The following is a 21,125-nucleotide window of genomic DNA, read 5'->3' as shown; positions in this document are numbered from 1 at the left end:
CTCCTCGCGTTTCCAATTTCTCTTCCCCTCGCGCGCGATTACGGTGATCCGATTCCGACGCGATTCGGTTGGCCGCTGGGTTGGTCCGTCAATCTGTGCCTCTACAGGTGTTCGAAATTAGGAAATGCTGGGTTAGAACGCTGCTGATTGGAAATCAATTGCTAGTATCCATGTTGGGCGATATGATGCGGATTAATTGTGGAGCCATGGGTGGTTCATCTATACGGGCCATAATTGCTACTAGGCTTTGATCCTAATCACGCTTGTGGTTTCCAGTTTGGGTGTATTTACGGCTGTCATCAAGTGCTCCGCCATTAGTTAGCTGTGATTCAGTCTAACTCAGCTGGGCATTTCGACGAGCAGTTGGCGCGCGTCTAGCAGCACGGCGAGGACGCGGGCATGGAGCCCTCCGGCGAGGTGGCTCTGGTCCTTGCCCACCTCCGACCGTAAGGCTGCTCCGCTTGACGGCTAGGCGCGAGCTCGCGTGTATGCCAAGGCCAAGCCGCTGAATGTGTTCGCGCAGCTGGCCGTACGCACAGCTCCGCCCCGGCCCCGGCTCCCTGGCCCCTGTCAGCCTCTGTGCTCACCACTGTGAGCCGCACAAGCTCCGCGATGGCCCACACACAGGTTGTAGCCGTTGTCGGCGACCGCAGCAGCGCCCTCCGACGCATATGAATGGGCTGACTATCCTCATTGAGACATTGGGGTTGGTAATGAATTAATAGTTCAATTGCAGCAATTAGGCAATACGCATATGAATTGGTTTTGACTCAGGGATTGTCAATAGCACAATCAGTTCCATTGATGGAAATGAATATATATATATATATATATATATATATATATATATATATATATATATATATATATAGCCACAAAGACGCTCGCTACTGTGTATTGAATTGTGCACTTTGAATACGTCCTTGCATTGAAATGAGCATTCCAAAAAGTGAAAACACCTATTCTTTTGAATTAAATAATGCTTTGGTTTACTGGCTACCCTGTGCAACTCTTAGTTCCACCACTCCCACTTTTAAATTTTGGTGAGCTGTGAAAAAATTATCTTGAGAACCTAGCAACTATTATTTGATGACAAGAATATCTTCCTACAGCAACACTTGTTTGTGGACTGATCAATTCTCACCATAATTTTACCTGTCTGCAGACTGCTACAGTTTCATCTTTCTCAAAATTGTCTGTTCAAGATCTGAAGGCACTTATTCCTACTGAGTCCTATCCATCGTGGGTATCTTTCACCCAAAAGCAGAAGTTGAGCCTTTTTCTCTCTTAACTTCCTATTAAGCTTTGACCTTGGTGTTTCCAATGTTGTGCTGATACCTTAGTTTTCTGTTTTTCATAGCTTAAATGACCGAGTGACCTTGGCCTTATCTAATGTTGTACTGATACCTTATTTTATTTAACTTCTACAGCTTAAATGGCTGAATCAAGAATTGGTGAAAATCTGGCCATTTGTCAATGAGGTGCTATTCCAGCTTCATTCAAGTATCTACTAAAGTTCTGATACCAGATACTGAGTTTTCCTACTGCGTCTTTGAATAAATTAGTTCTGGATATTGGAAGTTTACTTAGGGTGGCAAGTGTGGTTATTGTAGGCTGCATCGGAACTGATAAAATCTTCTGTGGAGCCTGTATTCGAGCAGTACAAGTCATTCATTTTGGCCTCCATCCATTTCTCAAAGTTGACACTTGGTACTGTTGCTCCTCAGTTTACAGGTAGGACATCGTTATAAAATAATGATAGTTTGTTGATGGATAAATGGTCATTCTTTTTTGTATCGGACAGTATAATATACCGGTATATTATGGTATAGTTTGCGTAGATAAGCCTTTAGTTTTGCGCACAAGAATTAAGGAGTAAAGTCCGTCACCTTATTTATCCCCATGCATAGTTTATTTTTTCTCTTAAGAGACAGAACTAATTCTCTTACGTGTGCCCTTTTCACCATGTAAATTTGAGTGCCACACTTACAAGACAGTAAAGTATACCTAGAGGTTGTCAAACGACTTACACAGAGAACGGTTCACTATCTACTTCAAGAAGGCTGGAAGAGGATATCAATTGGCAGCCAGAAATTATTTTTTGCTAACATTTTGTTTGATTTGGCTATGTTCTTTTGATACAGTAGCCGTAAGTGAAATATGTAGTTCAATTTGGTTCAAATATTTTGGACAATACTGCTAGTAAGAAAGTGGCCATGACTTAATTCTCATTTTCAATGGAAGGATGTAGCAACACATTGTCATTTGGCTTCCTATGCCACCCCACCCCCAACCCCTTGTGCTCTTGTTAGGCTGCAGGTGGTAGTTGTTCGCTCCTTGTATTTATATAAGAATAATGTTGCCCGACTAATGTTGGAGGAGGGAGGAATAAGTATGAGTGGCGGCATTATCTTGTTAAAAAATGATAAGATGAAGCTGGAGTTGAAACAAGAGGGGATGATTTTCCGGGGTTAGATATGTAGAGTGATTGTGTCACCAGTTATGACCAGGCATTTAGTTGGAAACTGATCTCTGTGAAACAATTTTAACATGTTCACTCTTGCCATTGTACATAAGGCTTTTGGCATTGTTGCATGGCTTTGTTTCTCCAAACAAACCCGGTAAGAGAATCATAATCTTTGTTTGCAGTCCTGTTTTAGCAATAAATCTTTTCATGAACCATGAACCAAAGCTCTGTGCTCAGCTTTTACACATGCCCAGGCCAGAATGCCCTGTTTCGCTATTGCATCGTACGTCCTGGATACTTATTTATTTGGAAAAAAAGACCTGAAGTATCCTGCATATCTCAAATCATTTCATATAATCAAATAAGAAGACATCTCATGCTTCAGTTTAGGTTTACGATGATTTGCTGCCTCTTATCGAAATTATGTTACAATGGTTTATGTTTTCCTACAAATAAACATCCTTGGTTTTTGTTGATCATTCTAGCAAAACTTTTCAGGAGTTCAAATTCTGGATAGTGACAGTGCCGGTATTACTATGGAGCTTGATATGCAGTGGGATGGTAATCCCAACATAGTACTTGACATTCAAACAACTCTGGGAATTTCACTTCCTGTACAGGTAACTTACAAATGTTGCAAGTGGAAATTAACACAGATTTTTTTTATAGTACCATGCAGTACCAAACATGATCTTATCTTACTATGGAGTACCCTCATTGTTTGTCAAGAAAAAAACAAGTAACGATTGTACTTAGTCCTATCAATTGCAGTTTGAAGATTCAATTTCCTTCAATTAGAAGTGCATGTGTGTAGTACTATTGGTTCAGTTTTTGGAAGGGAAAAGAAAGAACACTGTCTCAGTTTACAAGTTTCATCACTGAAGCTTACTTTGTGTAATGCTACACATTGACCTTGGCTTCTTATTAGTTTTTCTTGCACCATGGTATTATGTTATATCGAGTACTAATTATCGTTCTCTAAGTCCTTTCATCTCTAGGTGAAAAATATTGGATTCACAGGCACACTACGGCTACTCTTTAAGCCTCTGGTAGCCGAACTCCCATGCTTTGGAGCTGTTTGCGTTTCTTTGAGAGAGAAGGTATATCTGTTCTATCCAATCTTGTGATCTTGAGGAAAAAAATCACAGGTTGCATAATGTCATTGATTTGACTGTAGAGCAAGGTGGATTTTACCCTCAAAGTAGTTGGTGGCGAAATGACAGCAATTCCTGGAATTTCTGATGCAATTGAGGTTTGGTAACCGTACATTATCAACTAAACCACATTATACATACTGTTTTGCACATCTCAGTTCAGGAAACAATTCAGGGAACAATACGTGATACCATCGAGGACACACTGACATGGCCTAATCGCATAATTGTCCCCATTGTGCCAGGAGATTATAGGTAATCAACTGCTTTGATAATTTGGGAGTATAACTTACATGCCTGTCTCCATAGTAGTGATACTGGGCCTGCTATTTTCAGTGATCTGGAGCTAAAACCTGTTGGACTGTTAGAAGTAAAACTTGTGGAAGCTAGGGATTTGAAGAACAAGGACCTCATTGGGAAGTCTGACCCTTTTGCTGTGCTATACATACGCCCACTGAGTGCAAAAACGAAGAAAAGCAAAACAATAGTAAGTGAGTTGTGCTCTTCTGGTCAAATCAAAGAAGATATATCCTTACATATATTGTGTTGCAGAACAATGATTTGAACCCCATCTGGAATGAACACTATGAATTTGTGGTGGAGGACTCATCTACCCAGCACCTGACAGTGAAAATTTACGACGACGAAGGGCTCCAGCCGTCAGAGATTATTGGCTGCGCTCGAGTAGACTTATCGGATATTACGCCTGGAAAGGTCAAGGATGTTTGGTTGGAACTTGTGAAAGACCTGGAAATTCAGCGTGATAAGAAACCTCGTGGTCAGGTCAGTTGTTACACTTTTCAGCATAACTTCTTTACTCCATACACGAAGTTATAATATGTGGTGAAACCATAACATTGCTGTCATGGTTTCCTGTCATTTTCTTTTTACCATTATGAATGTGTGGTTGATTAGTACTATGGTTCTCAGTGTAAAATTGTAAGGAACATATGCTGCCACTTTTGCTGTTCGTTTATTTTGATAAAAATTAAGAAAGCGATTTAAGTGAGATGTTGATATAACCAAGTCCTGTCAACCCATGTTCCTAGCATCTTATGTTACTCCAAGCAACCACCTTTTGCCCTTCCCCACCAGTTAGCTGGACGACGAAGATGGCCTCCGGTTGCCCGACACTGGGAACACTGGGTCGGGTCATCCTTATCCACTGTTTCACCTGCTCTGCCTGCTTTCCAAGCAGGCCCTGCTGCCTGGTAAAGTTGGCCTTCTTGTCTTGACGACGCAACTACCTGAACTGATGACAGCATGGCGCTGTCAGCCTAATCTGATCTCTCCCTTCTCTTATGTCCTTGGTTTGATTCAAATTTTCTGCCAGGAAGTTAACAGAAGTCAAATCCAATTTTGACTCCCTCCACATACTTATACGACATTCTAGATAACTTGGTCCGTAAGTCATATTTTTCCTTGTCTTTACGCAGTGCTTTCTAGAGTCTTCTAGCTATGAGTGGAACTGAGCTGTTAAGACTTCATAAAGCCTACAAATACGTTATTTAGGATATACTTGGGCTGTCAATGTTCATTACTTCTTTTACGATTATAAGTAACTCATTACACTTGCACGCACGCGAGTACGTCGTTTACCATTGAAAAAATACATCATTTTGTCAAAAGAACAATACGTGTCGGTGACATGGAAGATGTTAAACCTAGATTGATATGCCTATCAATGAAGTGTTAGTAGTGACTTAAATTTTCAAGCATCACAATGTTAGCGTTTAGTATACACTTCGTCGATGTGTGCGTGTAGCGATGACAGTGTGGTGTGTGTGTGTGTGTGTGTGCGTGCGCGTGCTGAGATTGCCATTTTAGGAAGTCACCGATATTCAGCGACATTGACACTATAATTCAGTCAAATCTACAAATTCAGAGTGCATTAGATTTGTCAAGCAAGTTATCGAGATTGTCAATGAACCAAGTTGCCACAAATACATAATTCACAGTTTTCCTATTTGTGAGCAGCACCAAAAGGATAGAGAAACTTACGTCAACAATTTATCACAATTTTGTATCTAAGAAAAATATTCTATTTCAGCTTATTTGTCGGTATAAATATTTTTTAAATTTATATGTACATGTGATTGATTGGTATATACAATATAGGAGTACAGATATATACTTCCAATTTTTGTCAACTTTATTTCCTTAATGCCTAAACTGGTAGGAAAGGTGACTGCTGATTAGTATGATGGGTATTTATAATGGCAATATTTTATCCATAATTTCCTTCTGAATAGAGTGATTCTTAGAGTAGAGGCATCACAGCTTCATTTTCACGGCAATACCATTGATATTCTTTTAATAAAGAAACTGATTTACTAGTAATCATCAGACGTTGTTCTCACCTACTGAGTTAACAATCAAAGAGTAATAATCATCACGCATCTTGGCTTTGCTTCTTTTTGTCAATCAATATTGACAACAAAGTACCCCCTCCGTTCACAAATATAAGATGTTATAACTTTTTCTGAATCGGATGTATATATACACGTTTTAGTGTGTTTGTTCAGTTTTAGTGTGTTTGTTCACTCGTCGAAATATCCAAAACATCTTATATTTGTGAACAGAGGGAGTATCATATACCGGGACATAATCTCCTAAAATGTGGTGATAAAGAGTGGATCATTTGCTCTATATCATGATGAAAATATCTCTGTTGGATGTTGAATAAGTGATGCTTTTATGTTTCTTGTGGAGAGGCTAAAGATTTTTCCACTCTTCAGGTCCACCTAGAGCTCCTGTACTACCCCTTTGAAAAACAAGAAGGGGTTTCCAATCCTTTTGCTGGTCAGATCCAGTTAACTGCTTTGGAAAAGGTCCTCAAGACGGAATCTAATGGATATGATGTCAACCAGAGGAAAAATGTTATTACGAGAGGAGTCCTTTCAGTAACTGTTATATCTGCAGAGGACATACCAGCAATGGATGTGATGGGGAAGGCTGACCCATTTGTCGTCCTGTACCTGAAGAAGGGGGAAACCAAAAAGAAGACAAGGGTACTCTCTCTCTCCATATGCAGTGCTGTTCTTGTTTTTTCCCCACATATGATTCAATGTATTTGCAGGTTGTGACTGAGACGTTAAATCCAATATGGAATCAGACATTTGATTTTGTAGTAGAAGATGCCCTGCATGATTTGCTCATGGTGGAAGTATGGGACCATGATACATTTGGAAAGGTGTGTTTCTGCCTTTATCTTGTGTACCTCGTGTACACTTATTTTCTCCTTATGTTGTTTCCTTTTGGCTCTGAGATTGTCCTGCTTGTGTTACTGCTGTCTTTCCATGGTTATATCAGATAGGTTTTGTCTGTGTAATATACTAATATATGTGTTTAATTTTTGACTGGGCATATGAATATATTGTCATAACGCTGATTGTACGATGGGTTTTTCATGCTGGTCATTGGATAAAGAAGTGCGGATATAAAATGAAGGAACTACGTTTCTTTTTAAATACTCCCTCCTTCCGAAAATAAGTGTCTCGACTTTGCACTAACTTTAGTACAAAGTTATGCTGAAGTTGAGACACTTATTTTGAGATGGAGGGAGTATTTAAGGAAGCTACCACAATTTGATTTGAGCCAGGTGGTGAGGTTGTACACCAGCATCTCCTTAATTTACTCATACAACTTTTCGTGTGGTTTTGCAATGTGTTCGCCACAGCAGGTGAGATTTTTGTGCGTCAACCATCAAATCATGGGGGTGTAGCTGCGTCCTTTTCAGAAATGATCTTTGTCTCGAATGCACCGATGCGGATACGGGTATCAGTATCGGGCCAATACGGATACATAAATTCGTCATTTTCAAAAAGTGCCAATACAGATACGTTGTAGGTACTCAAAGCCATCTGGAGGAGATGAGAATGATAGATCTTCAGAGATCAGAGAAGAAAGAAGAGGAGATGAGCTTGGCTAGGCAGGAGAAATGGAGAAGATAAGTGTCCATGGCTGTTGCGTGAGAGGGGACGTTGGTGAGTAGGAGGACGAGCTCGTCGCCGGCTAGCCGCCACTGCTGCTAGCCCTGGGACCTGGGTGAGCAGCTGCTGGCGACACAGCCGCCGCCTGGTGTGAGCATGGGAGGGAGGAAAGACGCTGTGAGGGAAAGGATGTGGGCATCGGGTCACTAGGGTTGCTGGTTGCTTCTTAACTGGGCTGAGCAGGCTCTTACCTGGGCTGGAAAAGTATCCAAAACGTACTGGCGAAGTATCCTTAGAGTATCGTAATTGTTTTAAATCATTTATTCTCCGATACTCCAGCAATACGTATCGGGGGCGTATCGGAGGAGTATCGGTATCGGATACGGATTCGCTGGTCGGCTGAAGTATCCGTGCATTCGAGATCTTTGTGGATCCCAGAAAATGCGAAAAAAAATCCCTAGTTGCAAAACATGGTACATCATGTGCATTTGCAAAAATTAGAATACCGTGCTACAATGGGTGGGTAGCCATTAGCATGATCTGTGCCAATAATGCCATATGATGGGTATTAGATGCGCATGATCTGTGCTACTAGCGACGAGGGGATAAAGCGCAGAGAAATAATCAGTCAGGGGGTTACTCGTAACCTGAGGGGTGGGGAAACACCGCAACAATGTACCTAATCCGGCTATCGGGTCTAGGGTTCTGTTTTCTCAGACTAACTCCTTGTCTACTGAAATTGCAGGATTACATAGGGAGATGCATCCTGACACTTACCAGAGCGATACTTGAAGGCGAGTTCCAAGATACATATGTGCTGCAAGGTGCTAAATCTGGAAAGCTGAACCTGCACTTCAAGTGGACGGCACAGCCAATCTACCGTGATCGGGACAGGGACCAGTGAGACCTGCATAGCTTCACACGATAAGACTGCTTCTTCCTCTACGATGCCTGTATATTAGCATTTCAACACACGGATCCGCTTGGGTCTTGTAAGTTGTAACCGTGTATAGGGACTACTTTGTGACTAGTCATAAATATTGTTCTATATATGTCCGGATCTATATAAAGTCGCGTTTTTGCCCAGAAACGAGAAAAAAAAGAAACTCGAACGGCGCTGGCGCTCGCGTGCAACTCTGGCCTGCGAAGCTGCTGCTCCCGTGGGTCGCCGAAAAAAGAAGTTTGGTTGGTTCCTCGGGTCGTTATTTCTTCTTGTTCGTTCATTGCTGCTCATTCGTTATGTTTTTTGTTTGATAGATTTGGAAAAAGTTAAGGAACTAAAAAAATGTTTGTGAATTTGAGGAAGAGTTCACAAATTTTTAAAAATATGAATTTGAAAAAGAGTTCATGAGTTCAAAAATATTTGTGAACTTGAGAAATGATGACGGAATTTGGAAAAAAGTTTGTGAATTTTTAAAAATTATAGAAATTTGAAAGATAGATTTGGAAAAAGTAAAGGAATTAAAAAAATGTTCGTGAATTTGTGGAAGAGTTCACAAAACAAAAAAATAATACGAATTTGAAAACAAGTTCGTGAATTTAAAAATATTAATGAACTTGAGAAATGAATTTCGAAAAAAAGTTTGTGAATTTGAAAAAATTATGGTATTTGAAAAATCGTGAAACTAAAAAAAAAATCACAAAATTAAAAAGGTTCATAAAATTTGAAAGAGAGTTCATAGAATTTGATTTTTTTTCTCTTAAATGGGAAAGAAGAATAAACAAGAACACGTAAAAAAATACACACAAACATGTTTAAAAAACCGCACATGGGAGAGAGAAAATCCATGTCCTATTTTTTTTCATTTACACCATCTTTGAAGTTTTAATTTCCTTCATATTCTTCCAAGTCCACTTTGTATTACTACCGTGAGTGGTATTCTCTTTATGTTGTTTATTCCGTTGCATATGTTCTCGTCATATTTTCTACAATCGATATAGATGTGACGTGTAAAACTCGCATGCACACAATTGGTAGCTATTCCCACATTATATGCTAATTCATTTTGCATACACATGAGTTGTATTATCTTGATAAGCAATTTTTACAAGTATTCATTTATTAGCAAAAATACACTTAAACAATACTTTTATTGTTCTGTGTCTTTGTTTTTTCTTAATCAAGATGTGCTTAAGTGTGCGCCGTTGCTACTGCGAGGATATCCAAAATTACTTCTGTCTTCTGCCTGCATGGAGCCTAGATTTTGGACTTTAAAAGAAAAACTGGATTTGAAGTTCAGAAAAATGTTATAAAAGCACACATGTACATAGGTATGTTTTCTACTAGTGTGTAAAGTTTCATGTTCTAATACCTTCATATGCAAGCTATAGAAAAAATAAATTCGTGTCCGTATTTTTTTTTATGGTAAATGAGTTTATTCCAAATGAATAGGGTTACAATCGAGAGGTAATAGTTCCTCAGTACAAGGTGGACCTCTACCTAGCCACATAGCAGTAGTACTCTCCCTGCGACTATACAAAGCCAACCGAACTACCCTATTTTGCTTACGTTTAATCTTCAACGAAAAAACTCCCTCTCTACCATAAGATTCTTGATCTCAGCAACTAAATGATCATATGTTGAACGGGATAGCTTGTCTCCAGTCAAAGCCAACAAAGCCTCTGAAGAATCAGACTGAACGATGACCGGCAAGCTAGTATGTTGAGCTGCCAGTGCCATAACTTGCATTAACGTATGTAACTCCGCCTTCAGTGCATCGTTACAATTAAATAGACAATGGTAGGCCGCAAAGATCACACTCCCATCATGTCTCCTCAAGATCATTCCGGCTGACGTCGATTTGTCCAACGTAGAGAAGGCCCCACCAAAGGATAAGGCGACCCTGTCCGCCGATGGTCTAGGCCATGGCAACAAAACAGTAGCCACCCTTTCATGCACAACCGGCCTTTCCTCCAACAATGGCATTTTTTCTTTGATAATTTCCTATGTGTTATATTTTTTGGATAGGCCAAGCGATTGCATGTAAGTTTGAAGATAATCAGACGACACCTCCTTTTTATGTGCTAAATCTGACCTCAGTGACCAAATCCTCCAAATCAACATTATTGTATGATCCCTCATATCATCCTGACAATTAGTAAGAATGTTTAATAACCATTCATTTCTGGTTTCTGTTGGAAAAATGAGCAATTTACCAAGATTTTATTAATAAAAATACTAGATAAAGCATGACTAATATAACAGAGATAAAACAAGTCATGCGATCTAATAGAGAGAAGGTAAATATCATCTACATATATGAACTGTAACCAAACACATCTAGAGCAGACAGTATAGCTAGTTGCATATATGAAATAGAGCCTAACATATCTAGGGTAAACACTAGAACAAGGAACTGTGATAGGACCTCTAACAGGAAAAACAAGAACATGTACGGGACAACAACAGGAGCAGAAGCACTGGACTTGGGGTCGACATCCTCGCTAGCCATGTCGTCGAAGAGGTTGTTGACGTCGGGGAAGAAGTCGTTGTTGGGGAAGTGGTCGTCGGTGTCCGTGATGAACCGGTCAGTAGTCGCGCAGAGCGCTCCCTAAAAACCTTATCACCCTTCTCCCGTATAGGATCAAAGAGGTGCGGTTTCGGAGGCCTACTGTCTTGACCTATGGTGCACACCGTAAGCCGAGATGAGGAAGATCGTAGCAGCAGCGCAATGTTCAGAAACTGGTGTCGAGAGGAAGAAGTTGTTCTGATGCGTCTCTCTGAGAGGAGCGACCTCCCTTTTATAGGCGCAAGAGAAGGAGGCGAGAGGGCAGCGGCAGGAGGTGAAACGAAGAGAGGGAGACGAAGCGAACGGATTTCAGCCGAAGAGGCGCGCCGTTCGGATTCAGTGTCCACTATAGAAAACGTTTCAGCTCTCGCGTGACCTTTCGTATACCCGTCGTGCGTGGCAAAAATTTAGACATCGGCTCGTTCCCGCAACCCGCGGCGCGTCGTGATGAGGCGAGGCGGGCGGCGGAGGAGGAGCGTGCGTGGATGTCCCTCTTGTTCTCATCCTCATACATGTGGGGAAAGAACCTCCCTTATAAAGAGGTCCAACTCCCTCTAAACTAGCAATGTGGGACTAAACTTTAGTTCCACCTCTTGCCTTGCACGAATGGGCTGCGTGGGCCTCTAGGATTTATTAGGAATTTCTAAAACTGCTATTGGGCTAGGCCAAAAATAGAATCCCCCACCAGATCCCAGAGGCACACAAAATTTGCCTTTAGTTCCAAAAACACTGTTTTATATACCGGTACTGCAGTGGAGACTGTTAAGTTGAACTTTCACCTAGAACTCTATGCTACACTAGTAAGCAACTTGAACAGTGGACTGGACCTTGAACTGCAAGTTTCTGCGAATCTAGTTTCACACAAAGCCTTGACCCATACGTGGCTACCGTGGGTCTTCACCGCGGGTGGAGCTTATGCATCATACTCCGAGACCTTTCATGAGTTTACTAGAGAGAACCCTACTATCATAGATTGCGACATTTAACAATCAGACTCATATAGGTGCGTTTTTCAAAATATGTTCTGCAGGACAACATCTCTGCTTCAAAGAGCCACTTAGAAAACATTAAGATATACATCAACCTGCCATGCAGATTAGATTAGATTAGGCGAGGCAAGGCGTGGCGGGCAGCGGAGGAGGAGCGCGTGTGGATGTCCCTCTTATTCTCATTGTCATACATGTGGGGAAAGAACCTCCCTTATAAAAAGGCCAAACTCCCTCTAAACTAGCAATGTGGGACTAAACTTTAGTTCCACCTCTTGCCTTGCATGAATGGGCTGCATGGGCCTCTAGGATTTATTAGGAATTTCTGAAATTGCTATTGGGCTAGGCCAAAAATAGACAAAATTCCAGCAGTTTCAACTAGCATATCATGATCAGGGTGTGCTTCCACACCCTGCGCATCTATTCCCACAAAGCATGAGCATGATCGCAAGTTATCAATGCGTGAAAGCTACTTTCTTCTTCCTTGCCGCACAAAGGTGAAGGAAATATGCCCTAGAGGCAATAATAAAGTTATTATTTATTCCCTTATTTCATGATAAATGTTTATTATTCATGCTAGAATTGTATTAACCAGAAACATAATACATGTGTGAATACATAGACAAACATAGTGTCACTAGTATGCCTCTACTTGACTAGCTCATTGATCAAAGATGGTTAAGGTTTCCTAACCATTGACATGAGTTGTCATTTGATAAACGGGATCACATCATTGGGAGAATGATGTGATTGACTTGACCCATTCCGTTAGCTTAGCACTTGATCGTTTTAGTTTACTGCTATTGCTTTCTTCATGACTTATACATGTTCCTATGACTATGAGATTATGCAACTCCCGATTACCAGAGGAACACTTTGTGTGCTACCAAACGTCACAACGCAACTGGGTGATTATAAAGGTGCTCTACAGGTGTCTCCGATGGTACTCGTTGAGTTGGCATAGATCGGGATTAGGATTTGTCACTCCGATTGTTGGAGAGGTATCTCTGGGCCCTCTCGGTAATACACATCACTATAAGCCTTGCAAGCAATGTGATTAATGAGTTAGTTGCGGGATGATGCATTACAGAACAAGTAAAGAGACTTGCCAGTAACGAGATTGAGCTAGGTATTGAGATACCGACGATCGAATCTTGGGCAAGTAACATACCGATGACAAAGTGAACAACGTATTTTGTTGTGCGGTTTGACCGATAAAGATCTTCATAAAATATGTAGGATCCAATATGATCATCAGGTTCCGCTATTGGTTATTGACCGGAGACATGTCTCGGTCATGTCTACATAGTTCTCGAACCCGTAGGGTCCGCACGCTTAACGTTCGGTGACGACCGGTATTATGAGTTTATGTGTTTTGATGTACCGAAGGTAGTTCAGAGTCCCAAATATGATCACGGACATGACAAGGAGTCTCGAAATGGTCGAGACATAAAGATTGATATATTGGATGACTATGTTTGGACTTCGTAAGTGTTCCAGGCAAGTTCGGACATATACCAAAGTACCGGGAGTTACCGGAACCCCCCGGGGAGTGTAATGGGCCTATTGGGCCTTAGTGGAGAAGAGAAGGGGTGTCCAAGGCAAGGCCGCGCACCCCCTCCCCCTCTAGTCCGAATTGGACAAGGAGGGGGGCGGCGCCCCCCTTTCCTCCCCCCTCTCTCCTCCTTCCCCCTTCTCCTACTCCTACTAGGAAAGGAGGAGTCCTACTCCTGGTGGGAGTAGGATTCCCCCCTTGGCGCGCTCTCCCGCTGTCCGTCTGCCTCCCCCCTAGCTCCTTTATATACGGGGGCAGGGGGCACCCCAAGACAACAAGTTGATCATTGATCTTTAGCCATGTGCGGTGCCCCCCTCCACCATAATCCACCTCGGTCATATCGTAGCGGTGCTTAGGCGAAGCCCTGCGTCGGTAGCTTCATCAACACCGTCATCATGTCGTCGTGCTGACGGAACTCTCCCTCAAAGCTCTACTGGATCGTGAGTTCGTGGGACGTTACCGAGCTGAACGTGTGCAGATCGCGGAGGTGCCGTACGTTCGGTACTAGGATCAGTCAATCGTGAAGACGTACAACTACATCAACCGCGTTGTTATAATGTTTCCGCTTACGGTCTACGAGGGTACGTGGACGACACTCTCCCCTCTAATTGCTATGCATCACCATGATCTTGCGTGTGCGTAGGAATTTTTTTGAAATTACTACATTCCCCAATAGTGGCATCAGAGCCAGGTTTATGCATAGATGTTATATGCACGAGTAGAACACAAGTGAGTTGTGGGCGATACAAGTCATACTGCTTACTAGCATGTCATACTTTGATTCGTCGGTATTGTTGGATGAAGCGGCCCGGACCGACATTATGCGTACACTTACGCGAGACTGGTTCTACCGACGTGCTTTGCACATAGGTGGCTGGCGAGTGTCAATTTCTCCAACTTTAGTTGAATCGAGTGTGGCTATGCCCGGTCCTTGTTGAAGGTTAAAACAACACTAACTTGACGAAATATCGTTGTGGTTTTGATGCGTAGGCAAGAATGGTTCTTGCTCAGCCCGTAGCAGCCACGTAAAACTTGCAACAACAAAGTAGAGGACGTCTAACTTGTTTTTGCAGGGCATGTTGTGATGTGATATGGTCAAGACATGATGCTAAATTTTATTGTATGAGATGATCATGTTTTGTAACAGAGTTATCGACAACTGGCAGGAGCCATATGGTTGTCGCTTTATTGTATGCAATGCAATCACCCTGTAATTTCTTTACTTTATCACTAAAGTGGTAGCGATAGTCGTAGAAGCAATAGTTGGTGAGACAACAACGATGCTACGATGGAGATCGAGGTGTCACGCTGGTGATGATGGTGATCATGACAATGCTTTGGAGATGGAGATCAAAGGCACAAGATGATGATGGCCATATCATATCACTTATATTGATTGCATGTGATGTTTATCTTTTATGCATCTTATTTTGCTTTGATTGCCAGTAGCATTATAAGATGATCTCTCACTAAATTTCAAGGTATAAGTGTTCTCCCTGAGTATGCACCGTCGCCAAAGTTCGTCGTGCCGAGACACCACGTTATGATCGGGTGTGATAAGCTCTACGTTCACATACAATGGGTGCAAGCCAGTTTTGCACACACAGAAATACTCGGGTTAAACTTGACGAGCCTAGCATATGCAGATATGGCCTCGGAACACTGAGATCGAAAGGTCGAGCATGAATTATATAGTAGATATGATCAACATAGTGATGTTCACCATTGAAAACTACTCCATTTCACGTGATGAGCAGAACTGGTTTAGTTGATTTGGATCACGTGATCACTTAGATGATTAGAGGGATGCCTGTCTAAGTGGGAGTTCTTAAGTAATTTGATTAATTGAACTTTAATTTATCATGAACTTAGTACCTGATAGTATTTTGCTTGTCTATGTTGTTGTAGATAGATGGCCCGTGTTGTTGTTCCGTTGAATTTTAATGCGTTCCTTGAGAAAGCTAAGTTGAAAGATGATGGTAGCAATTACATGGACTGTGTCCGTAACTTGAGTATTATCCTCATTGCTGCACAGAAGAATTACGTCCTGGAAGCACCGCTAGGTGCAAGACCCGCTGCAGGAGACCAGACATTGTGAACGTCTGGCAGAGCAAAGCTGATGACTACTAGATAGTTCAGTGTGCCATGCTTTACGGCTTAGAACCGGGACTTCAACTACGTTTTGAACGTCATGGAGCATATGAGATGTTTCAAGAGTTGAAGTTAATATTTCAAGCAAATGCCCGGATTGAGAGATATGAAGTCTCCAATATGTTCTATAGCTGCAAGATGGAGGAGAATAGTTCTCTCAGTGAACATATACTCAAAATGTCTGGGTATAATAATCACTTGATTCAACTGGGAGTTAATCTTCCTGATGATAGTGTCATTGACAGAATTCTTCAATCACTGCCACCAAGCTACAAGAGCTTCGTGATGAACTATAATATGCAAGGGATGGAAAAGACCATTCCCGAGCTCTTCGCGATGCTAAAGGCTGCGTAGGTAGAAATCAAGAAGGAGCATCAAGTGTTGATGGTCAACAAGACCACTAGTTTCAAGAAAAAGGGTAAAGGGAAGAAGAAGGGGAACTTCAAGAAGAACGGCAAACAAGTTGCTGCTCAGGAGAAGAAACCCAAGTCTGGACCTAAGCCTGAGACCGAGTGCTTCTACTGGAAAGAGACTGTGTCGTGGAATTAACACGTCAGATGTCCTAGTGAGAGGACTTAGTCGTGGAGCCATCACAACGAGATTAGCTTAAAGGGGTTAAACCGGACAAAGGACACGGGGAGTTTATACTGGTTCGGCCCCTTGCGGTGAAGGTAAAAGCCTACGATCCAGTTGTGGTGGAATTGATGGGGTCTTGATGAGCAGGGAGTGAATCCGCTTTACCTATCTCTCGAGTTGTTGTTTCTTGTCCCTGAACCGCCGCCGGGTCGTCCCTTTATATACACAAGTTGACGCCCGACGGTTTACAGAATACCGAGGCCGGATCATACACGTGTCCGGCTCGGTTTCTTCCTTTCCCTAACTTAAAATATAAGTTATACATCTCATGGCTGTTTATGACTATGGGCCCTAATCCGCCCTTGGGCCCTAGGCCTCTAAGCTTCAATAGTAAAGCGCCATATTCCTTGTCTTCATGGGCTTCAATACGGATGAGCATAACCCGGCCCCTCCTGGGCGGTTTATACTCAGTAGTTATATCCCCAACATTAGGCCCCAGATTGATTTGAACTTGTTCATGTCAATCTTCAACATTTTAGGGAAAACTTCTTGAACATCCTCGTATGATCCTTGTAAACCACCATGACATCTCCTCCATATGATCTTGGTAAACCGCCGTGACGTCATCTTCCAGGATTATAATAAATCACCGTGACGTCATCTGTCTCTAAAAGATCTGTAAACATATCCTTTTCATTAATGTCCCTCCGGAAACCGAGGCGATAGCTGTGTCAGATATCCACTTTTTGGTTCCTCGATTCCCGCGCCTGTCACTTATCCCTTCACGTTATAAATATGGCCAAGGGTCATTCTTTCCTTTCCCCTTCGTGCCCCTTCGCCTCATCTTCTTCCTCGCATCGCCTCAGAGCTCGAGCGCAGCCGCTACCGTCGACCTTCGCATCCGCACCGCCAACGGCCGCTGCATCAACCTGATCGGACCAGAGAAACTTGACGCCTCCTCCGCTGTTCAGAAGCTTTAGTAAGTTCTTCTTCTTGTTATATAACAGATCTGCATTAGGGTTTCCGCTGTTCATCCGTGTTCTTCCCCTTTCCTCGCTTTCTTCCTTTAGATCGCATAGCTTAACTTGAATCTGATAGTAAAGGCGAGGAAATAATAGTTTATCATCCGTTTTCAATCATAGAAAATACCCTTCTCTGCATAAGATCCCATCTGAACATGTGTGTTCTTTGTTGTCGTGCTTTTAGTTATCAAATTTATTTCCTTTTCAGAACTGCTATAGATCCAAATTTACGACACAAACTTGTGAAATCTGTTTGTACAACACTTAGGGATTTTTCAGATCTGTAACTTCCACACTGAGGGAGTCCTGGATTAGGGGGTATCTGGACAGCCAGACTATATACATCGTCCGGACTATCGAAGCGTGAAGATACAAGACTCAAGACTTCGGCCCGTGTCCGGATGGGACTCTCCTTTGCGTGGAGACAAGCTTGGCAATCCAGATATTATGTTTCCTTCCTTGTAACCAACTCCATGTAAACCCTAGCCCTCTCCGGTTTCTATATAAACCGAAGAGGATGGTCCTTAGAAGGGCGATCACAATTACAATCATACCATCATAGGCTAGCTCTTAGGGTTTAGCCTCTATGATCTCGTGGTAGATCTACTCTTGTACTACTCATATCTTCAATATTAATCAAGAAAGAAGTAGGGTTTTACCTCCATCGAGAGGGCCCGAACCTGGGTAAACATTGTGTCCCTTGCTTCCTGTTACCATTAGCCTAAGACGCACAGATCGAGACCCCCTACCCGAGATCCGCCGGTTTTGACACCGACATTGGTGCTTTCATTGAGAGTTCCTCTGTGTCGTCGCTTTGAGGCTTGATGGCATCTTCAATCGCCAACAACATCGTCCAGGACGAGAATTTTCTCCCCGGACAGATCTTTGTGTTCGGCGGCTTTGCACTATGGGCCAATTCGCTTGGTCATCTCGAGCAGATTGACAGCTACGCCCCTGGCCACCAGGCCAGGTTCGGAAACTTGCACTACATGGCGGATATTCGCGGAGACTTGATCTTCGACGGATTCGGGCCTGTGCCAGGAGCGCCGGACAGTCACGACGAGCACGGCCTAGACCTGCTGTCGGACAATGGTTGGGATATCATCCCTGCAGTAGCCCCGAATCTAAATCCGGAGCAGGTCGCGTTGCCCAAGGACGGAGGGGTGGACCCCGCCCCGCAGGCCGCACACTCATCGGCGATGGAGCCGAGTATAGGTCTCACCTCTGTTGAGGCCTGTAACCCCGGCCCCCCGGACTTGTATCCGGTTGTTGGTTCCGATCCGCATACCCTCGAGCCAGCCAAGCCAGGTTGGGATCTGGTAATGAAGTTTACCGCTGCGGACATCTTTCAGCACTCGCCCTTTGGTGACATGCTGAACTCATTAAAGTCTCTCTTTGTCAGGAGGCTCTAGGCCAAACTATGTCCGGCTTGAGTGGGAAGCAGGCGACGAAGGAATTCGCTGCCCACCCACCACCCACTTCATTGCCACGGTCGATGATTTAACCGACGTGCTTGACTACGACTCCGAAGACATCGACGGTATGGACGACGATGCAGGAGACACACAAGAGCCACCGCCCATAGGGCGGTGGACGGCCACCTCCTCATATGATATATACATGGTGGACACTCCGAAAGAAACAAATGGCGATGAGGCAACGGAGGATAACCCCTCAAAGAAGAAAGAAAAACACGGGCGTCGCCAGCGCCGCTCCAAGCCCCGCCAAGGAAATACTGGCACCGAAGACGAAAACAATCCGGACGGTGCCGAAGATGAATACAACCCCGATCAGCCCGCCTTCGAGCAGGCCGAACAGGAAGATGGGCAGGACAACCCATATGAATAGGCGATAGATGGGTATCCGGAGGAGGACAACTACATGCCCCCCTCCGAAGACGAGATTAGCCTCGGCGACGACGAGTTCGGCGTGCCTGAGGACCCCATGGAGCAGGAGCGCTTCAAGCGCTGGCTTATTGCCACCACGAGGAGCCTGAAGAAGAAGCAGCAGCAGCTTCAAGCTGATCAAGACCTGCTCACAGATAGATGGACAAAAGTCCTGGCAGCCGAGGAATATGGACTCGAGCGCCACATGGCTGACCGGCCACCTCGAGGTCGGGATAAAACGGCATATCAGCCCGAATACCAGCCTACACCCCTAACACCATAGGACAACCAAGATCGATCTATGGATCACGGGGGCGCGCCGCAGCACATGACGATGACCGTCATACCGGATACCCCAACAGTAAATCCGGCCGGCCCGAACACAACCAGCCTGATTTGGCCGGACTGCATCGTGACATAGCCCGGCACAGAGGCGCCGCACACCCCCTCTGCTTCACCGATGAAGTGATGGATCACGAATTCCCAGAAGGGTTCAAACCCGTAAACATCGAATCATACGATGGCACGACAGACCCCGCGGTATGGATTGAAGACTTCCTTCTCCACATCCACATGGCACGCGGAGATGATCTACACGCCATCAAGTATCTTCCCCTTAAGCTCAAAGGACCAGCCCGGCACTGGCTCAACAGCCTGCCCGCAAATTCCATTGGCAGTTGGGAAAACTTGGAAGACGCATTCCTTGACAAGTTCCAAGGCACATATGTGCGACCTCCGGACGCCGATGACCTGAGCCACATTACTCAACAGCCCGGAGAATCAGCCAGGAAATTCTGGACTCAGTTCGTAACTAAAAAGAATCAAATAGTCGATTGTCCGGACACCGAAGCCCTGGCGGCCTTCAAGCATAATATCCGCGACGAGTGGCTCGCTCGACAACTCGGCCAGGAGAAACCCAAGTCCATGGCAGCTCTCACGACACTAATGACACGCTTTTGCGCGGGCGAGGACAGCTGGTTGGCTCGCAGCAGCACTATGACATATTCTGGCACTTCAGATGTCCGTGACAATAATGGCAAGCTACGGCGCAACAGACACAAGCGGCGGAACAACGGCGACAACGCCGAAGACACGACAGTCAATGCTGCATTTAGCGGATCCAAATCCGGTCAGCGAAAGAAGCCATTCAAAAGAAACAATCATGGACCGTCCAGTCTAGACCGTATACTGGAGCGCCCGTGCCAAATTCACGGCACCCCGGACAAGCCAGCCAACCACACCAATAGAGACTGCTGGGTATTTAAACAGGCCGGTGAAATAAATGCTGAAAACAAGGACAAGGGGCTGCACAACGACGATGATGATGAGCCCTGGTGTCCGAACACGGGGGAACAAAAGAAATTCCCCCCAGGTGAAAACGGTCAACATGATCTATGCCACTCACATCCCTAGGCGGTAACAGAAGCGATCACTATGGGACGTCTACGCGATGGAGCCAGTCGTCCCCAAACTCAACCCATGGTCAGCTTGTCCGATCACCTTTGATCGTAGGGATCATCCTACTAGCATCCGTCATGGCGGCTCGACCGCATTGGTTCTAGACCCAATCATAGATGGATTTCACCTCACAAGAGTCCTTATGGATGGAGGCAGTAGCCTGAACCTGCTTTATCAGGACACAATGCGCAAAATGGGCATTGACCCTTCAAGGATCAAGCCTACCAAAACCACCTTTAAAGGTGTAATTCCTGGAGTAGAGGCCCGCTGTACGGGCTCTATAACATTGGAAGTGGTCTTCGGATCTCCGGATAACTTCCGAAGCGAGGAGTTAATCTTCGACATCGTCCCTTTCTGCAGTGGTTACCACACACTGCTCGGACGAACCGCATTCGCTAGATTCAATGCGGTATGACACTATGCATACCT

At 43.9% G+C, this 21,125-nt stretch overlaps 1 protein-coding gene across 1 annotated transcript in view; it reads left to right on the top strand.

The window, feature by feature from the left end:
- LOC119322554 (synaptotagmin-5-like) overlaps positions 1 to 8,655 on the top strand; it is a 9,289-nt gene extending 634 nt beyond the window's left edge. The window contains exons 2-14 of the mRNA XM_037596036.1: positions 457 to 482; positions 1,166 to 1,270; positions 1,431 to 1,481; positions 1,614 to 1,734; positions 2,966 to 3,087; positions 3,466 to 3,567; positions 3,645 to 3,719; positions 3,797 to 3,876; positions 3,958 to 4,108; positions 4,174 to 4,404; positions 6,360 to 6,632; positions 6,701 to 6,814; positions 8,299 to 8,655. Coding sequence (XP_037451933.1) covers positions 457 to 482; positions 1,166 to 1,270; positions 1,431 to 1,481; positions 1,614 to 1,734; positions 2,966 to 3,087; positions 3,466 to 3,567; positions 3,645 to 3,719; positions 3,797 to 3,876; positions 3,958 to 4,108; positions 4,174 to 4,404; positions 6,360 to 6,632; positions 6,701 to 6,814; positions 8,299 to 8,457 — 1,610 coding nt within the window. The 3' untranslated portion in view covers positions 8,458 to 8,655. The remainder of the gene's footprint in view (positions 1 to 456; positions 483 to 1,165; positions 1,271 to 1,430; positions 1,482 to 1,613; positions 1,735 to 2,965; positions 3,088 to 3,465; positions 3,568 to 3,644; positions 3,720 to 3,796; positions 3,877 to 3,957; positions 4,109 to 4,173; positions 4,405 to 6,359; positions 6,633 to 6,700; positions 6,815 to 8,298) is intronic.
- Positions 8,656 to 21,125: the final 12,470 nt, after the last annotated feature.

Source organism: Triticum dicoccoides, chromosome 6B (genome assembly GCF_002162155.2).
Source record: "Triticum dicoccoides isolate Atlit2015 ecotype Zavitan chromosome 6B, WEW_v2.0, whole genome shotgun sequence".
In the NCBI taxonomy this organism is placed as follows: Eukaryota; Viridiplantae; Streptophyta; class Magnoliopsida; order Poales; family Poaceae; genus Triticum; species Triticum dicoccoides.
This window is presented reverse-complemented; position numbering and strand designations above follow the sequence as displayed.